This window comes from Zootermopsis nevadensis, unplaced genomic scaffold (assembly GCF_977971745.1).
Source record: "Zootermopsis nevadensis isolate Lab colony 2312 unplaced genomic scaffold, Znev_1.0 Znev_ptg000024l, whole genome shotgun sequence".
NCBI classification, from domain to species: domain Eukaryota; kingdom Metazoa; phylum Arthropoda; class Insecta; order Blattodea; family Termopsidae; genus Zootermopsis; species Zootermopsis nevadensis.
Genome location: NW_028259156.1, coordinates 19,096,965 through 19,124,668, shown reverse-complemented (window position 1 = coordinate 19,124,668; position 27,704 = coordinate 19,096,965). Strand labels below are relative to the sequence as shown.

The 27,704-nt window shown below is 42.6% G+C and overlaps 1 protein-coding gene across 3 annotated transcripts in view; it reads left to right on the top strand.

Annotated features, from left to right (window-relative positions):
* LOC110835714 (uncharacterized) overlaps positions 1-27,704 on the top strand; it is a 75,455-nt gene that overhangs the window by 4,788 nt on the left and 42,963 nt on the right. For all 3 annotated transcript variants that reach the window (XM_087355180.1, XM_087355179.1, XM_087355178.1), the window contains exon 3: positions 3,255-3,370. In XM_087355180.1, coding sequence (XP_087211306.1) covers positions 3,310-3,370 — 61 coding nt within the window. In that variant the 5' untranslated portion in view covers positions 3,255-3,309. The remainder of the gene's footprint in view (positions 1-3,254; positions 3,371-27,704) is intronic.

Sequence of the window (27,704 nt, the reverse complement as noted above, 5' to 3'; positions counted from 1 at the left end):
TGTATACTCAGTTTTAATAGGAACACTTGATCTAAATAAACTACTTTGAAGACCTGGAAATAGATGGGGGATAATATTAAAATATGTCTTTGATAACCAAGGTGTATGTGGCTCGGAAAGGGCTATTGTAGAAGCGGAAATGAACCTTTGAATGTCAATGGAAGGGAGTGGGGATTTATCGGCTGTTCGAGCGACTTTCCGCTTTCAAGGGCTGATTCTTGGAGTTGATCAAACGAAATATATTTTACATTTTCATTGCTTGGTATTTGAAGAACTTAGGAATGTGTTTGCCCAGGCGCCAGAAATGCAGGTGTTTGTCATGTCTGGTTTAAATTACGAGTGCACTCAGACAATTGAAGTCTGACGAGTGTCTTAAGCAGATTTGATGTCAGACCGTGCCTTCGGGATCAGGAATGGAAAGTGAAAACAATGCGACAGTAATGCGTGTTTAAGCTCGTTAAAGCATCTGACGTCAGAGAGACGCAAACAGTGTGTGAATGTGGTGCGTTCTTAATTACCTTGTCCCTGGTTGTGTTCGGGAGCAGAACAATTGAATATAATAACGAGCAGAGCGAAACGTGGCGATAAATAGCCTCCGTTTTTATACGCGTCACCAGCACCCGTTGACGCTGAATTTCCCTCAGAGAAAGTTGCTTTGTTTATACATCGGGTTGGTGCTTGGGGGTCGGCACTGCGATCCGTTCATTAAAGCACGTAATAACAGTGTTCACGAATTAACTGTTTTGAAGTGAACGCTCTGACATTAGTTAAACATATCAGCTGTCTCGCTCGAGAATGTCTATCTTCAGACGTCAACTGATATTTTAAATTAAATGTCAGTGATTTATTTATTTCCTGTTTGCAAGCCAGGTGTGTTAATTACTTCCTTCCTTCTGTTTACCACGACAGACGTTTTGTGTTTTACCAACTGGAGACTCGAGTTCCTCAGGGTGTTGAAAGTGCGATTTGTGGTCTAATGAGTTGTTAAGACCGTGTAGCCATGCTGGTGGTTGCGGAGGAATGTATCACTCAATCCATCTTTAGGTTAATTGCCTAGAAAATCGCGGTTTGGCATGTTCACCAAACTACGGCCATCAGCAATGCAGAGCCCGGTGGTAGCACGTGTCCAACCTTCTTTAACAATAATTAACTCTTGCAGGCTGTGTGTTTCATTTCTTATTTTATTTTATGTATTTATTTATTGTTTGGTTTTTGTAAACAGCGAATAGTTGCTTAAATAACGTTAAGTCGATATTTGAGGTAATGAAGTGTTGTTTTTCCTTCGCGTTACGGACTGAATTATTAAATATTATTTCGACGAGTTTCTACTTTAAACGGTTAAATATTTACAGACCTATAACCAAGCTGTTTCATTACATATTTTCGTAAATTAACCACGAACTCTACCAGTCCTTTGCCTCTTTGCGCAGAGGCCGAATATGCCCCCCCCCCAAATATATATAACATACACACACACACTATATATATATATATATATATATATATATATATATATATATATTGCTAGATTTTATCCTTGCCCGTAAAGAACCGTTTAGGCAAAAAAGTAGCTTCTTAACTTTATTTACTGTTGTGTTCATTTGTCGGTATTCATAATGAATTGATTTTGGTGGCGGCCGCTTGGAAGGCTAAGACGTAGATTGTAGGATAATATTAAATTGGATCTTGGGGAAAATGGAAATCAAATGTCGCGGTTTGAGTTGTTAGACCTCCTTCTCGATGTATGAAGTATGATGCGACTCATTACCACGCACTTTGTAGCTTGCACAAAGACCACCGAATCTGAAAGCCGGAGGAGAATTTCTTGTTGGAGACAGAATATCGCGCCAAAGACGTAATGATCGTCGAATTTCCAAACGATTTGGAATGGCCCAGTGTTCTAACGAAGCCTCCGTTGACGTTCTTTTGTTCTTCGCTGTGTGATTGTTTGTAATAAGGACATTCTGAAGGTTGCGGGGGTGGGGGTGAGGTGGAAGGCAGGACAAGGAGTGGCGTTAGTGATCAATAGCGACGTGACTGGGGTCGTTCAGCCCTCATGGCATTTGGGAGGCCTTTCAACAGTTGGTGGACCTCTTTTATGTCCTGAAATTATGAGAGGACGACTTAGTGTCCTTGCGCCTGTATAATTTATTTACATCATTGAAAACGATTTTTCCTTTTCGGCTTAACCATTCAAACTCAGTAATAGCTACGTGGACTATCTGCTTTAACATCCAGTAACACTGAATTTTGAATTTGTGTCTCTCGTGTGACTCTCACTGTTTCCTTAAACAGCGTCGACCAGGTGTTCTTTGTAATGGTAAAGTGCTGTGTTTTCTTCGCGGTACGGACTGAATTTTTAAATATTATTCAGACGAGCTTCGGCTTCATAGGACGAAATGAAAGAACATCATGGCCAGTGTGGCAAGTAGAATTACAAGGAACGCACTTGAAAAATGCAGGTACTCCACAGAAGTTCATATTTCCAGTCTACTTTCTCCATAACCGAGATGTTTTGCATCAGAAGCGGACTCAAATGTTTCTGGCTTCCCTTTTTGTTGGCGTGGAACTGCAAGCCAGTCACTTTGTTGTTTATAGTTGCATTACGAGCAGCGAAAAATAAATGAAGTCTCTTATTTTAACTTGTAATTTTAAGATCAAGTTTGTAAAATGACGCCGTATCAAGTTAATAGATTATTTGGTGTGGAATTATATGAGATAATTATCACATTAGGTGAACTTCAGAGCTGGGGAGGAAGCGGTCGTAGCCTGTTTAAGGCGCTCACCAAATAGTCTGTAGGGACTAAGGAAATTCGTGAAAGTTATCCATCAGGATAGTTGATTTCCCGGTCACGAATTGAAAGCGGGGAAGTACGAAGTGTTAATGATAGTCACCTGATCAGTACTGCAGTTCGGGACTCGGAGTAAGGGTTATGCGTCATCGATATTGAGAGTGGTGGGTCCCTGTTGTGAGGGAGTCGTACGGTGCAGCCTTACCCAGAATATCAACAAACGGATTACCGGACTGAAGTAATCCAACACGACTCCGGCTAGAATGACCGAAGTTCGATCCGTGGTCTTCATTAAGAGACAAGGAGGAGCTTCCGGTCCGGAATGGTGGACGCTTGCGCGGACGGTGGGGGTGGGGGGAAGCGAAATGTTTTGGGAGTTGTCAGTGCACCTGTGGCTGGCTGTGTAGGCGACCCGCGCAATGTTATGAACACTGTGTGACATCGACTGGTTTCGACTTGCAGACGCTCAGGTCCACCCTGTTGACTGTCGAGAACCTGCTTCAAGAAAACCACAGCAATGCTCGGCTGCGTCACAATTAGCGTTGTCGCCTGGTTCGTCCTCATTCCTGCAGATGGCGGTGAGTACATGCATTTAATTGTTTGCTCAGAACTTGCAATGCGCAGTGTCGTTTGCCTTCCGTCATGTACTAATATGCGGATGGATGAGTGAGTGCGTTTCAGATTTCAGTTTACATGTCCTTAAATTTTCAGTCGTCCTTCACGAGATATCTGTCGAAAGGAGAAATTTAATGAGTTAGTTGCATTAGGTTCACAGTCCATCTTGATTACAGTTTCTACGTTTATTAAGAATCCGTTATGTGTTTAAACCTCAGTTGGTTATTTTAGAAAGAAAAACCAGTTTATTTTTAATTTACGAGTGTAACTAGACAAAAAAACTACCTGTAGTGTTGAATAACGTTAATTTTAAATGAATTTCAATCATGATTTGTAGCAGTCAGGCCATGAACCTATTCGGAACTGCTGATTAGGGGCATCGAAACCCAAGAACGTCGTTAATCAAGCGCTGGTTCGTGTGTCTGTAGCGACGATTGCTGAGCGCGTTACGCGGGATGCATGTGGTCAGAAAGCTTTGCATCCTCTTAGATCTGTGTTTATTTAATTATCACACGGTAATTTATAGTATAGAAATGTTTAGTGGTAACAGGACTGAACCGAAACACGATTTATCGTAGTGTAACAGCCGTGTTGTTGGACTGCCTTCTCAGTGAATCCTGTTGGGTTAATTTCTTTTTTTTTTTAGAGGAAAAACCTAGTCCTGATTACTCGAGTGCGCTGTGCAAGAAGTCCACGGCTTTAGGTACTACTAAAGATGCGGCTTTATTTGCAGAAGCAGAAAAGACGACTCGCGATTTTTCGCCCTGGGAATTTGATGTACGTTTAAAAAACTACATTACCAATAGCCCATTAAAATGTTTGTGCAGATTGATAGAACAATGAGCGAATAAAGAATTCGATGGGATGTGGAAGTGGTCGTGGCCTAATTAATGAAATATATCGGAATGTGCACTGAAGGGACTGAGGAAAACCATAATTAAACTACCGTCAGGATATCAGGGCGTCACTGGACTTAGGCAGAAGTTTGCAGTCAACATGTCATGACCTTTGACGTGCAACAGGCCCCCCCCCCCAAAAAAAAAAGTAGTGAGTTTCGCTTGCATTGGCGCTTCGTTCCGAGCAGTTTGTAATGAGAACAGTCTCTGCCTTCATCTGCTGTCTTCCCTCTCTTTCATTCGACTGCTCGCCAGGGATGCGTTTTAGACTAATGCATTTCCTCGAATGGAATATCTGCGATCATTCATTCGGAATTCTGAATTAGGTGTTCATGTCTCGTCACCAAAACACAGGAAAATCTCATAAGGGCAGGTAATAAATCCTTCGAAAAAATGCCATTCACTCCAGTTCGTTATAGTTTTTACGTTTCCTCTCAGTGCTTGAGTTCCGTCTTCAAAATTTCACGAACAGGAAATTTATACTTCTAGTCCGCATATTACGTAATGAAAAAAGTGTAAATAATTCCCTAAACCTACTTTCTGTTTAAAACTGCAAATCGTGTAATTTGGTTTAAAAGGTATAAGACCTGCTACGTGTTCAATAAATCTCCGAGTGTAATTCTACGGCTGCAAATGATGATGATGATGATGATATGGAGATCATTAGGATAAAATCAGGGAGGTGGACGGAAAATGCAGTGCTCATGTGGGAGGATAATATTAAAATTGAACTAGGGCTGGGGGGGGGGGGGGCATGGATTTGATTCGTCTGCTCCAAAATAGTGATCTGTCGTCTAGGGCTCTTGTGAACACCGAAAGAAGCTAATGGTAACATATCTGCTAAAGAAGGACTCTGTTCCATGGAGTTGTTTAACAACGTGAGGAATAAAATTGTCTTGAGTTAGACTGTCGTGGCCTGTTTGACGTATTATGCTGGCATTAACCTGTAAATATTTAGGAAATCCACGATAAAGCCTGAGGCCAGTCCTCAATGGCTGTAGTTTCGGTTGGAGTAACCCACACGTATTACTCGAATTTGGCTGACGGACGGACATAAAGCGTCCGATTTTATTACGCGGACGCGAAACGAAGGAATCTGAAACGTGTTGTTTCACATTCCGACACACCCGTGCGTGGATATTAATTTGAATTGCTTTTATGACAGAACAACACCCATTTGTTTGCACGACTTATTTCTAAATCGATGGGCGAAAAAACTTCTCGATGCGAGGGATGAAACAAGTTGTATTTTTAATTACCAGTTTGTTTGCAGTGTGCAATTAGAAACCTGTGTCTGACTATCCCGTTGCATAGAAATTGTGAAGCTGCAGTGAATGTAACTAACAGTCTTATCGATTATATTTGTAATGAACGCCATCTTCGTACATGTGTCTAAAAACCAAAACATTAAAATGTGTGTAAACTGTAATTCTTACGTGAGTCTGAAGATTTGTCTTCTGGGTTGTTGCGCTGTGTAGTCTGGTCGATGTTTACCAACGTTTCGGAGGTCATACTGCCTCCATCATCAGGGCGATGAGTATGAAGATGTCCGTCTTCTGGGTTGTTGCGCTGTGTAGTCTGGTCGATGTTAACCAACGTTTCAGAGGTCATACTGCCTCCGTCATCAGGGCGATGAATATGCCAATAGGGTGTGAGGTGCTGGGTTTATAGGCCGGGAAGTGAAAGGTGTAGCTTGCCCCGAGCCAATGGCAGCAGGCATGGGAGTGGACCAATGGTAGCACGTGGGCGAGAGTGGGAGAGAAAGTAGAGAAAGTACCTTTAGCCCTGTACTTGTAGGGTGTGAAAGGTGGAGTACTCCACAGTCTGTTCTATTCACCAATCATTATTAGGACGATCAATTCAAGGAGGATGAGATTGGCGGAACATGTAGCACACACGGGAGATAAGAAATGATTTCAAAATATTTCTCGGGGAAACTTTAGGGAAGAGATCACGTGAGAGACAAATGTGTAGATGGAAAGATAACGTTGAAAGTGATCTTGAAGAAATATTGGTAAGGAGTGGTCTGGACTGTTTTGGACCAAGACGTGGTCCAATGGCGAGCTCTTGTGAACACGATATTAAACCTGTGGTTACATGCACAGCGGAGAATTTCTTGATTAGCTGAGCAAGGTCTCTGCGCAATGCAGTTATGTGCTGCTGTGAAGTTCTCTATTATTTAAGCGCAGAACAAAGTAGAATTCTTGGGATAATATTAAAACTGGTGAGTATTCAAAGGACAGACAGCAGTCGTCTTGGTTACGTGACCTCTACCGTAGGGCGGAGGGGCGTGGAAAAAACAGTTGTGGGGGGTGTTCTCTGATGGGACTGAGGAAAACCACGGAAAATATGACCGGTCTCTGCTCTGTACCCGGGAATTAGCGAATACGAAGCCGTAATCAATGTTGTTTGTTATTGCGTACAGCGTGATTAAGTTTGCAGCAAAAGAATTGGAGACTTAGGGGACAACTGTTCAAACGTTCAGTACTGCGTGCGGGCCTGTTGTTTATGTATTTGTCTGTCGGTCCACAACATGGGACTTCTCCTTTCGCACGGAAGGATTTAGCTGTGTCTGCAGTACCACAGGCTGTGTGTGCGGGGCAGAAATCGAATGTCATTGATTGAATTGTTGGGAGGGGGCGGAGTCGCACCGGCACGCAGATTCTGAGAACCCATTGTCGATTACAGGACCTGCTTTTTCATATATATATATATATATATATATATATCCAGTTATGTATCGGAGGTAGAATATCACATAATGACGTATTTCGTGTTTTACGAAGGTGACATAGTAATGTCAGAACAGTTACATGCATGAAGTTTCGATGCGTGCAGAATTTCGTATGGGAAATCTGTTTCGGAAGTGGATTGAACTGGGGCAGATTCGTGTTCGGTGCTGTTAGTTTCTTGAAGGAGCAGAAGTTTAATGCAGTTTTATTTGGTAGGCCATCACGTATGCATAGATCTTTAACAAGTACGTAGGTACGAAACTGCTTAGTTACTCATCGCCCTGATGGTGGAGGCAGCAGGGATCTTCTGCAACATACTACGCGGCGCTACAGTCGGAAGATAGCCACTTGGAATAGATATGTTTCGAATGAATAATTAACTTTCCAGAGGGACTTGTTTCCTAGGCAGTTTAATGCCATCGTTTCAACGTGGCTTGTAATGAGATGAGGCCACTTCGAAATGTAAATTCGTAAAAATTGGTGACCGAGGAATTTTTGGAAAGCTCCAGGTAGAAGTTCAGAACATCATAATGCGGAACTCTGTTTACCATTGCTGCAGCGATGACAGACGCACGCAGTTTGATGCGCCATTGGGCTGTTTCAAGGGACGCCTGGGAGTCCATTAAGTGCCATGGCTCTCGGGGAACACTGCATTACGAGCTGCGTGTTTGAAGTCACAAGGAACCTGACCGAGTAACTAAGTTGTAAGCAAATTTTGCCTTTGAGAAACAGACCCCTAGACGTGAACAGTGTCTCGCGGTCCCCGGTAGCGTCAGACATCTAACAATTTACCTTTCAGACCACATTACGTCATGGACTCTTTTGTGTGTATACTGCATACAGTATAACGGGCCAGATGTTGGTTGACGTCCGCTACTCATCTTTTCAGTGGCGGCTCGTAAATATAAGTCCATATCAGTAGTCAAGAAACTAACCGTGGTATCAAAGCTACCTGGCGGATTCCCCACCCATTCAATTTAAGGGACAGAAACGCATGTTAAGTGTCAGTTATTGTTGTCCAATGTAACTAAAATTTGAATGTGTCGACAATTTAAGCAGAACTCTCGAGTATCGAATTTTATTAAGAACCGTTGAACCGTTCTCTAATTAATTCATGCGTGCAGACGGACGAGGCGATTTTATTGGGATGAGAAAGCGCCTGAAAGTTCTATGTATAGGCCTATGGTCATTTCCGTATGTCAACGCATTGTGAGTAACAGTGGGATACGTAACTTGTGTAGTTATCCAGAAGTGGAATAGGCCTGGCTGCAAATTGATGATGGCAAAGAGAGACTCTAAAATAAAGAAACAACAAACAGTGTATGGATTTTTATTAAAAATGCAGAAGGAAATACGAGCATGGCTTAGGAATTCCGCTTTAAAGCGACTAACTTGAACACGACAGTTAAATCAAGTCGTAAAAACCCCTCACAGTGAAATCTGGATGTTGCCTGCGTGCCTTTTTTATGACTCAGTTCCCCGTAAGCGTTAGGTTTATGGTGGGCCTCATTTTAATTGAGGCACAGCTGTCAGCAAAATTGACGTGGAAGAATGTCACAAAATAGACTGATCACATCTCCAGCAGGCTTGTTTCCGGCGTGGTGTATTAGATGTGCTTTTACTTCGCTGTACGAACTAAATTATTAAATATTATTTATATAACCTTCGGCTTCGGGACGGTTAATATGAAATTCTTTACACTTGCTGTGAATGTACACGTACAATCTCGTATCTACCTTTCAGGGTGACAAAAATGGAGAAAGTATTATTATTATTATTATTATTATATTTTTTTGTAACTTAAATGCGTCATGTTTGTGTTTGATTAAATATATTTATTTTTACAGTCCATACACAAACGTTGAAGTTTATTGATGTTGTTAAGATTATATAATATTAAAACATTTTGTTGTATAAAATATTATATTTGGCGCTCTTAATCGTATTATTTTATATTATTCGCGTAATGAGATGGACTGGCGTTTTTAAAATGTAAATGTGTCACGGCTTGATCGGCAATTAGGCACTTTCTTTCGTACGGTCATCTATTGCAAGAAGAATGGAAGAAATGTAAACATTTACTGACAACCGTATTTAGCTTATGTTTGCTAGGTCTCTGAGATCGAACCCAGTAACTTCTGAATATTGAACTGAATGCGAAAGACGTCACTGATAAATCAGAAAAGCTTCCGAATGTGGATTTTGTATCCAATCTTTTGCATCATTTCAGTCCCATTCTGCCTCGTACAAGCCAATCAGTTTTCTCCCTTCCTCTCCCGACGCTGAGATAAGAATAAAGGCTGGACTGAAATGCAAGACAGGCTCATGTGAGCACCACATCCTGGTACCAGAATGGTCCACAGCGCAACGCGAACAGGCCTGCATTTTGGAATAATGTTTCTGTGACCACTGCTTGCAAAATAAATATCATGGTGGATGGACATTTTTCTAGTATGTAAATAACCCTCATGATATGGGTGATTACTGTGAAAAGATGTTTGCTACATTTCTACAAGCTTTAATACCAGCGAGAATTTAGCTCAGAATCGTGAGGTAGAGTATTGATGGCGTGGCGGTCATTGATCTAGTACGCATGCTCATTGCTTTGTAAACAGACTCGTAGAAACTCGTCCTAACACGAGTATACCTCTCCGAATGTGTCCAAGTAAAACTGCCAATAAGAGTCCACACGAGACCAAACCTACGTATTTACGACTGTCGGAATTTCTCTGAAAACTTTTCAAAGCTGTTTAGTTGGATTATTGCGTGTACGAGTAATCGATAGTAATATTCATATCGACACGAGAGCTGTTGTTCTGTTCAGAATCGATCCTGACATTTCGCTTGTGATTTTGGGCCTTATTTTAATTCTGAGACGCTTGGGTGCACAACAGTCGGACGTCATAAGTCTGCAGTGTCTGCCGAAAGGTCAGGTCATCCCAAAAAAATCCAAAGTTGGGCGTTCAGTTAATTTTTGAAATATCTACGTGTTCTGTAGGAAAAAAAGCTGCTTTGCAGACTTGAAAAATAATATATGTATATTTCGCAATGGAAGTTTTACCCTAGGGCGTATTTTAATGGAAAACTGCAGTTATGATGAGTGTCTTTTAATTTATGTCGTCCGGTTTGTTTGTTAACTGGCTGAACACCTGTTGTGGTCATGACGAGAGGACATTCGTTCGTCAGTGCACGATATTCTGACCCAGCGTTCGCTCGTGAATCAACTGCAGTTTACAGTTTTTATATTCTGAAGTGACTGTTATTTTTATTGTACACGTTTTTCCACTGTTATCGGCAGCTGTCAGTGCGTTCTGTGACTACAGAGATTGTTTAAACACGATTCTCCATAGATTTATACTAACTTTCTGTGCTGTTATTGTCAAGCAAGAAATAACACCAAGGAGACAAAACGTTTAAACCAATCGGCCAGTCTTCAGTCAACGTAGTAATAATGGCAGCCACACGACGAACTATTTATTAATTTAACCGGAAGATGGGGATGGTAATGAGGCCTCCACTCAATTTCGTCGCTTCTTGTCATCTCTTGAATTCATGTAACGTTTTCCGTATACAGACTAGACGCGACGTTACCATAGCAACTGCTTCGCGGACGCGATTGTTGTCCCATCTTCAATCTCCATCCAAGAAAGGGCGAGCGGACGACAAATAACTGGGATTGTGGCAGGAAGTCCGCTTTGTTACTGTAACAACGCGCAATAAGGAAAGGCAAAATACGATGTCCATAAGAGCGCAATTCTATTTTAATTTTGTACGAGGGAGGAGTCCTCTACTTTCGTGTCTTGGATAGAGTGGATGCATTGTGGGGAGATAATGTCCATCAGTGACTCCGGCACCCATTGGACAGGAGGCTGAGTGAACCCCAGAGACGGTCTGGACGCAGAGGATAGAAGAAAAATCCTCTGCCCCTGCGGGGATCGAATTCCGGTCATTCAGTCCATAGTCAGTCTTCCAGCAAGAATGGAAAAAGTGTAGTTCCATGCGTGTGTGTACTCCTTGTCCTCTGAAGGCCTTGATGAAGGAAGCTGTTCTGTCAGAAGCTGAACCCTCGCCCTCAGTGCTTGCAGCTTCGCGCAGGAATTGATCTGTGTCTGAGAGTGTGAACAAACCACCCTGCCTGTGCTCGACGGGAATTTCAGGGGACGGAATCAGACAGATGACGTCGTGTTTTCAGTGTCAACTTGCTCAGGTTATTTACCGACGCCGTTTCAGCTGCCTTCAATTGACAGGACGACGGTGAATTGGAAACTGTGTGGAGTTTAACAGCCGTGGCATATTTTAAAATACTATTCTGTTACTTGTCTTGAGGGACTGAGAAAGACGAAATGTCTTGGTCTCCTGAATACGAAACGGTAACGTTAACTTGAATTTGCCTCTCTCTGTGTGTCGGGATTTTGATTGGTTTATTTCGTAGGTTTGATGACTCCCTCTCACGCCCGTTTTGACATTTCTGCTCGTCCAAAACTTGCCGTTCTTCACTAACGCTGTTTCCGGCACCACCGTTTCGGATGAACATACTGTTTTCATCTGCAGGGACGAATACCTTTAAGCAAGTCCATTCGGCGTTCCTACCCAGAAGATTTGACATTGACTCTGGAGGGAAAAGACTATTTGGCGATTGTCCGCGTTTCGGTAATGCCAGGGCGAGATTGCGGTGCGTTGGCGTGTTGACCTACCAGCAGATGGTGCAGAGAAATAGGGGAGGAGGCTGGAGATGTACGGGCGAACTCAAATAGTGTGAGTTTTGTTCCTTTAGGGCATGACGCTGAAATTACATGACGGGAGTTGTGGGCATCGCTCGTACTGAGCAGACTAGTTGCAAGTTAAAAAACAAGTTGCTGCAGATAGTACCCCAACCAAAGTTCGTCGTGTGTGTTGGCTCTAATACTATTGTGACCTTCGTGCCTTTCTTTAATCCCAGAAATCAGAGTTTGATTGCTTCGTTGGTTGTGGGAATACTTTTCGAACCAAATGCGCAATTCAATAGGGCGTGTCACAGAATCAAGACTTTTCATTTGATTTTAATTGCTTGATTTTTGATTTTACACGTGCAATTGGTATGTTTTAAAAACAAAATATGTAAGGTCTATAAAATATTGTAATGTTGGTAGGCGTTGCTAATTACGCAATAATGGACAGCTCGACATTTATCTAGTACGAACATAATGTCGTCACGTCGAGAAGGTTTTAATGAAGCGAGCCTAATGAAATATCGCTAATGCACAAGCCGATACGCGGGTCTGATATAATTTCGGAGGATTGTTTAATATTATCGCAGGGGACACGTGGAAAAGCCGATGGTCGTTTGAAGCCTGCATTTGTTAACGACTAAAATTTTTGTTAGTATACATTTCCAGTTTGGGATTAATTATGTCCTAAAGTTCAGAGGTAAATTTGTAATTATTCTGAGAGCATTTAATTTCTTAATGTTTGTTAAAATATGACATTGCATCACAACTCTGCAGTTGGAGAACAGTCAGGCCTCTGAATCAAAAGTTCTTCTAAATGATTAAGAATTCAGGCCGTACCGCGAAGAAAACACGACACTCACCATTACGAAGATCAACTGATTAAAGCTGTTTAAGGAAATAATCGCTGTTTACACTGAGAATCCCGCGAAACACACAAATACAGAATTCAGAGTTGCCGACTGTTGAAGCAGGTGATATATACACTTACCGTAGGGCTTTTAAAGGGTAAGTGGTACCATTAAAATACACCATGCTTTTAGAGTTCGCTGGCAATAGGTAAATGTAGCCTCCTTTCCGTATTTTATAACAAACAAATATGATCAGGCCTCCCAGGTGCCTGGTTCTCCTAATAACACTTCAATAATTAACGGCTTGTCGTGGATATTGGTGTCCGCACACTGCTTATTTATTTATTTATAGTTTATTTAATGACGCTTTTCCAGTAGTTTAGACTATATAGCGTCGAATGAAGCGGATGTGGCCTAATTTAAAGCGCTATCCTGTCATTTCCCTGGAAGGTCTAAAGAAAACCACGAACACCCCCCCCCCCAGTCAGGATAACCGGTCTCCGGGCCGAGATTTTAACCCAGGACCTGCCGAATACGGAGGAGGAGTATTACTGAAAGTTATACCGCATCTGTAGGCTTTATTTCCCTGATATAAGTAATATAAACATGGCGGTCGTGCAAATATTTGAGATGGTAGACAGTAGTTCCAACAGATATAGCGATTTTGTACTGGTCTTTGAAAAGTCATATCACATGTTGCTACGTTGTCTAACTACGTAAAATCTCTGCTTAGATCGCCCTTAATGGCGATAAGTGATGCAGTTAGACGTATTTAAAAATATCTAAATCGAGTTTTGTAAATTTATGTAGGATTCGTTATTAATGCGGATGAGACGCGACCAAATGAACTGCAACAGACGGCGAAGGTTTCAGACCAAGTTGGGCATTACGCAGTTTTCTCCAGTCCCCTGTTATTTAACCCCCCCCCCCCCCCCCAGCAAGTCAAAATACTGCTGTAAACACCACGCTGGCCTTGTAATCCTGGGGTCTCGGGTTCGATTTCCGGCGGTCCCCGAATTTATAACTTGTGTTGGGCAAGGCCGTGGTCTAGGCAACACGGAGTTTAACTCCGTGGCATCCCAACAATTACTCCATTCACACACAGAAGAAGGCAATGGCAAACCACTTCTGGATCGTCTGCCAAGAACGTAAATGAACAGGTCCCAGTCCGAGAAAAGGATGGAAGGATCCTGTTCATATGGACCTGTCGTCAGACAGAACACTAATAATAATAAATAAACACCACGTCCCCAAACAATTATATGCACCCCCGTGCTATCTTATATGACTGTGTAAGTCGCACAAAGGTTGGATCTCGTAGGGACTTTTAGACCCTACTGGTACAAATCCCTTCTCATGAACTGTTCTGTCACTTTGGGGCAACATGCAGTGTGCGGCCAGCCTGAGCTTGATTGATAGGTTAATGCGGGCTTATAACGCACTGCGCGCCAATTGGTTAAATCAAATCACTTACATGTAATGAAGCAGATACTTGTTAACAGTCTCCGCTAGTAATGGCAGCCGCAGTGCAACTAATACGATTATTTTTCACGCTTTATCACGCGTGTAATTTACAGACTCAGTGGATCGGTTACATCCGTTGGTTATTCTCTTTTTGCAAAGGAACGCTCAGTTCGATTTTGAGGTGACACTAGTTTGAGTTGCGCAAAAAGAAGGCACTGTCTGTGTACCTCCAAGTTTTTTTATAAATTATTAGGTGAAATTTGGTAATGGTGATCACACAAACGTTGTCCAGTGAATGTGATTTTGGTCCATATAGATCAGACTGGAAAGAGACAGATTTTGTGAAAAGTCTGTATCAAGTAATTAATTATTTCAAAATAATAATAATAATTTGTAGTAGTTGTAGTGGTGGTGCCTGCTGTTATGGTAATATTTTCTTTTTTAGAAGAACTTAATTATTTACGTACAGATTCTGCCTACGTTAACAACGCCGAACATAACTTCAAAATTCGCAAATTTTACCCAGCTTTCATTTATGACACCTGAACATAATGTTATAGAGAATTATGTATATGTTTGTTGTGTCTACTTGCCAAAAATTCATAACTTGATTCCAATTGTTCATTAGTTACTTCTAGAAAACCAAAATTGTTATGCAGGTTCCATTTAGTTCTGTATTCCACACAAAATTTTAGGATCCTAGATTAATTGATGCTCCTACCTCGCAATTCTGTGCGTGTGCCATTTTACAGAGGTAGGGAATTACAAATTTTGAGAATTAAATTAATAAATAAATTAAATTTTGTCGAGTGGTTTAAAAGCTGAAAGGAAGGGGCACAGTTACCATGGAAATCTCATAATCCGGCATTTTTCCCTTAAGAAAATGCAGTAATCTGAAATCTGACTCTTAACATGCGACAGTCAGGGTCATTGTGACGCTTTGACACCGAACGTAAAGATCGAGTGGGCAACTGAATTTGTTCGTATTCTCGAGATTTCACTTTGCTGTCTGGCTGCCCTGATGTTCGAGGTTTTTCTCAGCTCCTCCAGGCAGCTTCTGGATTACGCAATACTTTCTTTCTACACCTTTCACAATTCGTTCTGCACTAATAAATCTATCATTTGACGTTGTATACGCTGAGCTGATGACGCATTGTGGTTAGGGGATGGCTTGGTAGGGCTTTTTTTTTGGGGGGGGGGGGCTGAGAAGCCTGCCTACTGTCTATATATTTAGAGTGATTTTTATTTTGCCTGGAACTCGCACTGTGGATTCCAGACAAGCGATTTAGCTGTACCATCACTGTGTCTGCTTCGCTACTGAAATTCATTAGCGGCTGGCTATTACGGATTATTGTCACATTGCTCGGATTACAGAGAGCTTTTAATTGTTGCCTTGTGATGGAATTTTGTGTTCGGAGGTGCGGAATGTACAACGCTGATTACATATCTGGATGTGGCGAATTAATTAACATTAAACTATCTTAAATATTCTGTGTAGGTGACACGTAGACAGGTAATGACCGCGAGTCTTCGGCATCTGTTCGTAACTCTGTCTGAGCAAAAAGCACACGTGAAGTCCTGGTTTCTTTTCTGTTCCCCTGTGTCAATCTCGCAGAATTACCTGGTTTCGTGATTCCAGACATTCACCTCGCATCCCACATCCGGGTGTTCAATGCTAAGAGACGCTGATATCTGAAATCTGCTCTTGTCGCTTTAGGTGAGGTAAAAGTAAAGTTGTCTCTCTGTATAATTTAGCACCACGTCGTGAAGATGAATCTGTGTGTGGTTACAGGTCCACGTATATTTAACGCTTTAAAGCCCGCTGACCACTATATGTACCGCCTGCTTTGACAGTCAGTAACCGTGTGTTTTGTTTTGTGGGTTATGCAATGTTTCTTGCTGTAAACAACGATTATTCCCTTTAAACAGCACCAACCCTGTGATATTCGTAGTGTTTTCATTTCATTGCCACGAGGTTCGGTTTCAAAGGGTTAACCCGAAGACCAGATGGATTTGGAGTGACACTCTTTGACCCCCAAACCGATTTACTTCTTGGTATACATTGGATACGCGGCTGGGTGGACTTTACGGATCTGAATTGGATTGAGTCGGCTCATGTACGGCCCAGTGGCTGGGCCTTCTGAACACCGGAATGAATTTCCGAATTCCATGAACTTAGATAACTTCATCACCAGAAAAACGTTTTTTTGTATTACAGGAAACATTGTCTAATTCTGATTCTTGAAGACGTTCCAGGATTGTCTCTGTTCCTGTATTACAATTAGGTTGTTGTAATTTTAAAAACGCACCGTCCACTGCGCAGTAAATGAATTTCTCTCACCTTTGCATTGCGCAATCAGTGATACCGCAATTAGAAGGAATGTATTCGCCGTGATTAATAGCTGCTATTGAAACGTGTAATCCCCCGAGAAGGAGATGCTCGCTAATGGATTTGTACATTATTTCGCACTAATAGTCGTTTTGTGAGCCTCCAGTGTGAATTTAATACGTAAATGACCCGGTCAGTCCGTCCGTCCGTCCGTCTGTATGTCTGTATATTGATTGCGCCGCTTCGAGTCCTCACAGCCAGTGGCACGCTGCCCGCAGTTACCCGAACTCGTGGTCATTTATCACGGCCCCTTCTGGCACGCTGAATCCATACGGCGCCTGCGAGCAAACGAAGAAAAGCCCAGCTTTCAAATTAGCCAAAATAACTTGAGAAAATTACCGTCTTCTGGGTTGTTGCGCCGTGTAGTCTGGTAGACGTTTACAGAAGTTTCCGAGGTGCCTGCTGCCTCCGTTATCAGAGTCGCGCGGCGTAATCACCACCCTGATGATGGAGGCAGAAATCACCTCTGAAACGTCGGAGAATTTCTACCAGACTGCATGACGCAACAACCCAGAAGACGGCCATCTTCATGCTTCAAGACCTGAAATCTCCCTAACGTTTAGAGCCTTACAAAATCGTGCGTGATCTGAACGGGAGGGTCGACCCTTTGCAGGCGCCGATTTTGGTTAATACGAGCAGAAAGGGTTGGCCTTTGCTCCGAATTGACGTTCGCCAGAGAAGATTTTATAACTTTGTACAAAGTCTTCTTCAAAAATCTGCAAAACTGCGGTGGCTTTAAACACACGCAATCAGCCAAGTCGTAAAACCTCGTTCTCTCGTTTAGACTGACTCCACTGAGCCTCCGTGTCAGCAGTGATAGCACGTGAAAGTAAATGTAGCCAGGAGTAAATTTATGGAGGCAGTTTTAATAATTCACACGCATGCATTCGTCGCCATTGTAATTGACAGGAGTGTTACAGCACGCAACACAAATTCGGAAAACAAAGCGCGTTGAACAACGAAGAACGATTCGTTTTAAACGTCCAACCTGCCGGTCCGCATGGAATTCGGATAGAGAACGACGCCTATCGAAGACACTGGATTAAATTAAAGTATAATGAAATGACGGAAATATTTATCATAGGAGTCTTCAGAATATTATATTCTCGATAATGAAAATTGGTGCAAATACAAAAGAATGTCCGATCACGCATTTGCTTTTATTATCCACGATGACGCTACATAGACATTGATTTTGCCTAGCAACGGGGGAAAAAAGAAATCTGTGACCATAGATCGCTTTTGCACTGCATATAACTTATGCTCGCCCAGTAGTCAGATTACACATGGGAAAAAATTACTGGAAGACGGGATAATGCAGTGCGGAAGGATTTTATAGCCAGGAGATCGTGGCTTCTGTAGCTTTCTGTGTCAGAAACAGTTTAATGCCAGCGTAAGCGAAACATCCATCCAGCGTTTCAGGTGTCAGACATTAAACATTTCTGCCTTCCTCGTGCGTTGTTACGCGTTCTTGGTGTTTAGTCCATACTGAACTGCAGCCCTTCGGTAAACATCGCCTGTTCTTGTGCCCTTAGACCACAGCAGTTGGGTCTCAGATACTTATTCTTCTGCCAATGGAGCAGCCGTGTTAAAAGTGCCACAGTCTTGCTCTGAGTTTTGTTTACAACCGCAATCTTATCAAGTTTGCCACCATCACTTTTGAGGTAAAATAAAATTTCCTTCGCCTTTTAACTTTTCCTCTTTAAAGCAGGCATCACTGCTAGTCTCGTTTTCAATATTGAAACCAGCCAGTTGACAAAAATTTTACATCGCCGTCGTGCTTCAGAGCATTGTCGAAAAGATATTGTGCGTCAGTGGTTTGGATTCCTGTTATTGCTTCAGCGTGAGCTACTTTAATATTTCTTTTTCAACTTCAGACGTACAACAACAATCTCTAACACTCTTCCCCTTCAGCTTCGCAAAATAAAACCTAAAATCCAAGTTAAATTACATAGAACAAACAAATGAACATCCAAGCCCGTCGCAGCCACGAGGTTCTCGAAGCGACGAGTATGAAGATGGCTGTCTTCTGGGTTTCTGGGTTGTTGCGACGATGGGGACAGTTAGCACCTCCGAAACGTCGGTAAACTTCTACCAGACACGGCCCAACAATCTATAAGAGAGTCATCTTCATACCCGAGGCCATGAAAACCTGAAATTCACAAATTTCCGTACCTGCTTTCAGATCTGTAAAGGAATTAGAGCGATGTTGGGAGGTTGGCTCTGTTGTCACAAATATCCTTCATGTCTGCCCGAATTACGTGCTACAACATTTCTTTTCTCATGTAGCCGGAGGCATTTCAGACAGGGCTAGAACCCTTAACCCCCCCCCCCCCCCTTTTCTGTTATTTAGATGTTGTGGCTTCAGACGTGATAATTGAATTATAACACAGTGTAACTCCACTTTCTGTTATGTTCAGAGGCGTACTGTAACCTGCGAAGTTTCAGGGCTTCTTTCCACACTCCGCATCGTGGACAGATTATACACATTTTTCGTTTAAACTTTCCCTATACGCTGCACTGTTCTATCTTAAGATATTAAGATGGAAATTAATCGGTACATTACGAAGGCCCGCCGCTGTACCGCTGTGTCACTCTGTTTCCTTGAGGTCCGTTTTAATAATATGATCCCGTGTAAGACTACGTCTTCGAAATGATTTCTTTGCTTGGTGTCTTACCACTTACATTTTACGAGCTTTTCCATCGCTCAGTCTGGGCTAATGCCCTTCCCACCTCATTCTCCTTGAGCTTATCACACTAATATTTAATGAAGAACAAATTATGAACCCCTTCGTTATGTAATTTTCTCGTTCCCCCCCTTTAAGGCCCCTCAACCTGCACTCAAACCATCGCAATTTGTGTTCTTCCCACAGAGTGAGAGATACCAAGTTTTACACCCTTATAAAACAAAAGCAAATGTTAATTTTTATTTTTTTTATTTTTTGTTCCTAAATGCAATTATTATGTGGTATTGCCCTCTTCCCCAAATGTTTTAAGTGCGCCTTATTTAAAACCTTAATAATCTCCGAAACAGAATACAGCTCTGCAGCACTTGGAGCGTTTATTCACGTTGGGATGGTACCTGGTCCACCAGCCCTCGGATAGCTGGCCGCATGGAGCTGCACTAATTGGATTATAATGCTTCAAGTAAGGAACTCTGAGGCGTCACACCTTGCGGCTACCACAAAGGGGTTGATCCAGCGTACTCCCCTCCCCTCCCCTCCCCTCCCCTCCAAAATCGAATATCTGCGTTTGCTTTCAGGAGCCTTGGAGCACTGGAACTAGACGATCGCTATTTGCATTTCTGTTTATAAACATTTGTGGATTTCAGGTGAGGTGAGGAAGATGTCGATGTTGGCCTTCCGGGTTGTAACGCCGTGCGGACGTTTTGGTAGATCCCTACGTTTCGGAGAAACATAATATTTCCATATTTAGGGCCGTTCTTCGGCGCTGAAGACGGAAGCAGTTTGCATTTTCCAAACGTCGGCTGGAGGTTTAAAAGGCGGCCACTTGATTCTTCGCTTGCTTTTCGAAAAGTGTTTTTTGCGGTTCTGCGCGTCTCGTTGGTCTTTGCGTCAATTAGTTGCATTTGTCTTGCCGAGTTCTTGGCTCTCGTGCTTAGTAGGCGAGAGGTCCTGGGGTCAAATACCGGACCGGAGACCGACTATACTGACCGAGACTTTTCACAGTTTTTCTTCAGTATCTCCATGCGAATGCCGATGTAGTGCATTGAAATAGGCCACGATCTCTTCGTTCCAAATCGTGTCATCTGTCGCTGTGTTCTGAATTACCGACAGAGTCGTTAAATAAATAATATAATTGCAAAGATTGTGGTCGGGAAACATTTTTATTTTATGTCATCGATGCTCTTAACTTAGCGGTAATTATTGTGTGGCAAAATATTAATTTCACATTGCGTAGACTTGCGTGAGGAAGCGAGCACAATTCCGTTTTCATCTGCTAACAGACGTTGCTTCAAGCGGGATGCATTGGGACATGTTTCGATGCAACTGCTTTGATGTTCGACTCCATTTCCCCAGGTGAATTAAACCGCAACGCTTTTAGAAGATTGCATGATAAAGTGAGCTTTACTTCCTTTTTATTCGTCATACATCTCCGAATTTCTTCGTTCGAGAAGACCTGAAAAAGAGTCGATATTAAAGTTTGAAAGATTCAAGCCCCGAATCAATCAGCCGACGAACAGGAGCGCATCCTTCCTGTATCGACACTTAATTTCGATAACAGCTGGTCCCTACCTGACCGCTGACCGCGGCCCGCGGCCTGGAGTCTGGGTCAGTACTTGGAAGGTGGGGACCATGCCGACCACTTACGGGGTAACGGACTGATGCATACACAAGCCTGTGTGGGTCCAAGAGATGGGGCAAGATGTAGTTACGTGCGGAGGAAAAACTAGTTGCGTAGTTACAGGATAATAATAAGAAATTAAATAAATCTGTTACGATTCTCCTTCTAAAGCTGATAGTCACCCAGTTCGTCAACAAATCCCCCATCTTTTATGCAACACTTAAGATACGTCACCGTGTTCAACCATAACATGAAATTTCTAAGGACTAATTTTAATATTGTATTCCCATTCACTTCTAGAAATCCTTAGTGAAATCTTTGTTGGAGGTTTTTCTATAAAAAATTTGTGTACATTTCTCATTTCTTCCCTGAGCCCTGAATGTCCCTGCCGTCCCATCAACCTTGAATTAATCAGATCATGAAGTTCCACGTCATAGAATTTTTCTCTGCTACGGCAACGTTTAACCTAACACCGCCACTCGCCGCCTTTAGAAGGCCTGTCGGGACTCCCGCTGTTCGTCAGCTGTTCTCCTGGTTGAGCGATCGCAAAAGAACGCGTATCTGATGTCATTTGTTTCCTGACCGTAAAAGCTGCGGTTTTATGGGATATCTACAGTTTTGTTAAACTACGCATTTATGAATTTGTGGTGTTTACTAAGAGGAAAGATAAATACGTTCAAACGATACAGTACTGGCCGAAAGAAACCACTCGCACGAAATAATATTTACACTACGACATACGTACACATGAGAGCCAATGGGCACGCTGCATATTTAGACCTTGTATAATCATCGTCAGGCTTTCAGTGCATTGTTCAGGATTGGCAAAGACGCGCATTTTTGTTACAGTTTGATAGTAGTAGATGCTGTACCGAACATTTTAAATAATGATGTAAAATGCGATAATATATCGTTTGAAATTGTCGTACTCCGTTACAAGTGCAGGTAATTGAGGTGTGGAAATGTTGAAGCACCTGCTGATAATATCGATGTCGATGTTTTTCTGGGCTGTGACTTGTAGGTACACACGACCTTTTCGGAGGAACATCCGCCTCCATTTCCGATTCAAAATTCAGTGTCTACCAAAAAGTCCATAAGGCCTCACAGCCTAGACATCGACATCTTCTCCACCGTAAGAATATCAGACGGGGCAATGACCAAATCAGCTGACGTTTTTTTTTCCGGTCAATCAATAACTCCAGGATAGTCTCTGAAATAGACCACGGCCAAATTCCCACATCAACGCATTCCGTATGCGTTTGTTTACCGGTCACAGCGTTCTCTTTTATTCAGAAGACACCCGTTTCGAATCCCCCCTCGGTCTATAGGATATTCTATCGGGTGTTACTGTAAAGTAGGCCACGACACGTAAAGATGGGCTGTAGGTTTTCTGTTTTAGATTCAGTTTATTGTTAATTTGATTACTTCTCGCCGTGAATGCGCTCCTGTCCGCTGCTCCCTGCTCCCGTCTCCCTGAAGATCAGCAGGACACAGTCACGCGGAACACGTTCCCTGTTCCACACATGGGCAACGCCACTTTAAAAAAAAACTCTCTCTTCCGTCTGTGGTTTAAACGCCTTTGTCCTGTCCGTGGTTTTTATTACAATTGCGCAGGCGAGCCGCGTCCTTTCATAACCGACCAATATTTCAGTCTCCCCCCCCCCCCTTTTCTGCTCTCGTTATTTTTTGTGCCTGTTCATGTATAACTGATTCTTCTTCTTCTTCTTCTTTCTGGCTGCCTCATTTTGTTTGCGGTGGTTCCTGAACTCTGCTTCATGCTGAGGCAAACTGCTCTTGGTTTCCACCTCAGTATTATTTGTTACCGTTTCATAAAACCCAGAGCTTCAGGCCGGTGTTTCTTAAAACAAAAAAAAAATTCTGCTTGAATGGAGAATCGAGGGACGCAAGAAACTTGTGTTACGTCACAATTTATATGATTTGCGTTTTCTGCAAAACGCATGAGAAGTGATTGCAACAGCGTAAAGTTAGCGTTGGAAGTTACTGCTCCCTGCTCTGAAACGTCGACCAACCAAAGACAGCCATCTTCATCCTCACCGCCGCGAAAACCTGAAGCTGACTGATTCTCTCCTACTGTTTCTAGAGCATCGCAGTTTTTGAAAGGCTTCGGTCATTACAGTGACCAGACTCTAATCTGAACTACCGGAGTTCGATTCCTGGCAGGGGCAGGAATGTTTTTCTTCACTGGGTCCAAACCGGTCTTGAGGCCAGATGGCACCGGAGACACTTTCCTAGGACGAAAAGTAGCCGGAGCTTCGTACCGAGGTTTAGAATACATGGAGCCATGCCATCTCGGCTTGGTGCTTGGTTTAAGCGCGGGGAACAGCTGACAAAGTTATCTTCGTAAAAGAGAAATGAAGTCAGCGCATCTTAGCCGCTGGAGCCAAAATCTGCCGTCATGTCGGTTCTACCGCATCCAAAGTGGTGGATTAGAGCTGATAGTGCCCATAATCTGTGCAGAGCCTTGTATTAAAACCCTCTGGACAATGGAGGGATGAACAGGGATTTTCTGACTGATTGGCTCGACGTTCTGCCTGAAACACGAGCATTAACTGCGTTTTCCGTTTTAAAAGCATCGACGTCGCCATATTGCAATCAGGAAACTAGACTGGCAAGTGTTTGCGGTAGATTTAATTCAGTGGGCCTACTGATTGGAAATTCGTAGCCACGGCTAAGTCCTCGCACAATAAATGGCATTTGGACTGCAAACCACACAATTTGATTCTCAGTTCATCTGTATAATTAACTCGATTATGAACACCGGTAATACAGCAGATGTTACGAACTGTAGCAGATCTTGTCGCCCGAGGCGAACAGGCGAGAAAAATTGACAGGCAGTCAAATTTTGTGGTGACCGGCAATATTTCATTTTAATTTGCTATTAAAACGTCTTTCGCTTTATGTCATCTGTAAAGCAAAAACGTACTTTAATTTTTTCAATGTTGGTAGTAATACGCCATCTGGAGGCTGTGCAACTGTGTGGACAAATTCTTTCTTTATTCAGTCGCGAGGCTTTCCTGCGTGGAGCCCAGTCGCCTTTTATGGAACCACAGAGGCAATGTTTGGAACGAGTTCAGTTGCACGTAACTGCATCGCTAATCACATTTTTCGAAAGTTGGTAGTTGTTCAGCTGGTAAAATAATTTCCCTTGTTCACAATTTTCGACCGCTAGACTTTGTCATGTGCCAGATTAATCCAGTCCGCAGCCTCACACTTTATTTCTCCGAGATCAGTTTTAATATTATCTACGCGTCTCTGCCGCACCTAAATAGAAAAATTCGTCTCTGTTGCTGCAGTCGAGAGTTCTCGCTCGACTTCCCTCTTCTCGGGAAAGTGGTCTCAGATGGATGCCGCTGCTCCTAATGGGACGCGTGTTCTACTTAGCTGATTGCTGTGAATGAATTGCTCTGCCTACGTTACAGGGGACCAAAGTGCACTGCGAATCTCGACATTGTTTTGTTTGACAACTGTGTAACGGGCTGTATTCGCATCTAACGAAGGGGCTCCTTTTTATAATAAGCACGGCGTCCAGAATTAATGTAGAATTATGTAAAATTTATAGTTGACTTTAGTTGCGTTCAGAGCAAATAAAACGATAAACAAAGAAGTAAGATTGATCACGTGACACATTTATGGCAGAGCTCGAGGAATTATTTACCGCGGTACAACTGATTCGATTGTTAAGGGAATGTATTTTTTATTTATTTAGTGTTCTGTCTGACGACAGGTCCATATGAACAGGATCCTTCCATCCTTTTCTCGGACTGGGACCTGTTCATATACGTTCTTGGCAGATGATCCAGAAGTGGTTTGCCATTGCCTTCTTCTGTGTGTGAATGGAGTAATTGTTGGGATGCCACGGAGGAAAACTCCGTGTTGCCTAGACCACGGCCTTGCCCAACACAAGTTATAAATTCGGTCACCGCCGGGAATCGAACCCGAGATCCCAGGATTACAAGGCCAGCGTTCTAACCGCTAGACCACCGTCAGATTAAATTATTTCACAAGTCCACAGAATTTCACATTTTACGCCTCAGGTACAGGAATAGTTTTTAATTGCCTATAGTCAATACTAACATGGCGGACCACTCGAATTTTTTGTTTAAAAGCGTCACTAGCCTGAAATCTCGTGTAATCTAATAACGGATCTCAGGAAATTTGAAAACGTTTTGAGCAATGTTTGTAATTAGTTTGTGTTTTGTTGACGATAACTAATAAACTAGTCGAAACGTTGTGTAACATTAGATTATTAACATGCATGCGATTTACGTACTGCAATGCGTTGCACGCTGACTGAAATTAATTTGCGTCTCATGCACCAAAAGCATTTGACGGAAAATACGCGCCACACGTACACCCCCAGAACGATATGTTCTTTCAGTGTCGAGATTAATTACTTTGTAAGTGGCGTATCATTCATTAACGCATTCAAGCTCAACATCTGGTGCTGCCTGCGGAGGAAGGAAGCCAACCAGTCCCTAGGGATTTCAGGCTCACTGTGTTTTGTGGCCCTGTCTTTCCTGCAAAATACAGTGTGCTAGGGAATTTGGTTTAGTGGAGTGTGAATGTTGGTACGATCCCAACAATTACTCCATTCACACACAGAAGAAGGCAATGGCAAACCACTTCTGGATCATCTGCCAAGAACGTATATGAACAGGTCCCAGTCCGAGAAAAGGATGGGAGGATCCTGTTCATATGGACCTGTCGTCAGACAGAACACTAAATAATAATAATAATAAATAATAAATAATAATTCTTGACAGCTTACTCCGGTACACATGGAAGTCATTTTCCAGCGAGCCTTTGAACACACAGAAAGATAAAATATCGCCCTTGCTTTTGAATGCGTTCGAAACATTGACTATAAAACAAAAAGAGATGTCGATCTTCTGTGCCCTAACCACGGTGTCCCAGTCAACAAGACTGAGACCCGCCGCCTTGTGGTTCGTGGGTTTGAATGATTTGCTTCGTAATCGTGTATTCTCAGGAATATTATTTGTGTGTTAAATTGATTTCCCTCGTCCTTCGTCACCTCGATTAAATTTTGATTCTGAATTTGATCAGTCGGGATCGTTTACAGAGTCGGAGCCAGACACTGCATTTCCTTTGTGTCGTTATTGCATTTATGTCTCTGGAACAGAAGATAGGATTTATCACGTGTCACGCACACAAGCACAACAATGCCTGGCTCATTGTTGCTGAAGCGACAAGCTTTTCGAACGGCGAGTTCGTTCGTCGGGGTAGTGGAGAGCCGGGGAGGGGGGGGGGGTTAACGGCGAGAGATAAAAATGTAGAACGATAATGTTTGTTAGCAGCACACGATAAAATACTCGGTTGTGGGTTTAAGGACTTTTCAACAACGTGGTTGTTCGCGCCTAAAGATAAAATATGATTCGTGATCAGAATTGGTGTTCCCTATTGTTCGGATATTGAATTCAGCGTGAGCGTAGCTCCGCCCACGCCTTATTATTGTATTAACATCTCGCGCCAGAGGTTAGTTTTTCCACTATAGTGCATCAAGCATTAATAGTGGACTGTGCCGCGTTATAATCGCGTCACTTTGTCCGTCCTTACGTTTCCATATTTTTATTTATTTGTAGTGTTGTGTCTGACGACAGGTCCATATGAACAGGATCCTTCCATCCTTTTCTCGGACTGGGACCTGTTCATATACGTTCTTGGCAGATGATCCAGAAGTGGTTTGCCATTGCCTTCTTCTGTGTGTGAATGGAGTAATTGTTGGGATGCCACGGAGGAAAACTCCGTGTTGCCTAGACCACAGCCTTGCCCAACACAAGTTATAAATTCGGGCACCGCCGGGAATCGAACCCGAGACCCCCAGGATTACAAGGCCAGCGTTCTAATCGCTAGACCACCGTGGCAAAAATGTAGTGTCGTTTCTTCTGAGATAAATAACGAAAGAAATTCACAGTTCCCTTGTTTTTGACCAAATTTATAAATTTTCTTCAGTAATAATATGTTATGTTATAGATTGTCAGAGCCCTGGTTGATAAACACAGCAGCTTTCCCATTGCTGCCAGGCATTCTGTCCGTTTTATTTCGGATTCAAGTGACGAAAAGTATTTTCTCTCTATATAGATTGTTCTCTGAACATTACAGAAATTGAGGAGTCGTGAAAACGACGTTTCATTATTTTTTAATGTTTCTCCTCTTTCGTTTCCCGTTTCTTATTTTCTTGTCCTTTCGATGAAAAGCATCGAACCCGGATCCAGCTAATGGAAGTCCTCACGCAACTTACGAGTGTCTGGTCTGAGTCCGGGTGTTGAGCGTGTTTGCTGAAATGGAACTGCATTCATATTTATGGAATACCGTACTGCACAAAATCAATAAATCAATCTTCATTAATTTAGTACGCGATTTTTAATAGAATGGTTGCGATGTTGAACATCAACCGGGCTAACGATTGTGTCAGAAACATTCAATTAAAAGATTAGCTGTTGTTTTCTCCATGTGCTGGATACGTGAACAGCTACACGACGGTTGATTCCATTGCTCCCCGTTGCTTCATTTCTGTTTTCGATCGTCAAATTTCGTGTCCTGCTGAGTTGGCAGCAAAGCGACTAATAATTCTTGATTTTTGTGAAAGCTGATGGTGGCATATTGGGCGTTGTTGTTAATTCAGGACACAACGACGCCACTAGTCGCAAGACAAGGGGCGTCCAGAGGTGTGACGCAATCAACCGTCTGAAGTCGAACCTCGTCTAAATATTTAAGAATTCAGTCCGTACCGCAAAGAAAACACAACACTTACTATTACGAAGATCAACTCGTTAACGCTGTTTGAAGAAATAATCGCTGTTTACTGAGATTCATATGAAACATGCATACAAAATTCAGAGTTACTGATTATTATGTAAGACTTGAGGTTCTCACAGCGGTGAGTATGAAGATTTCTGTCTTCTGGGTTGTTGC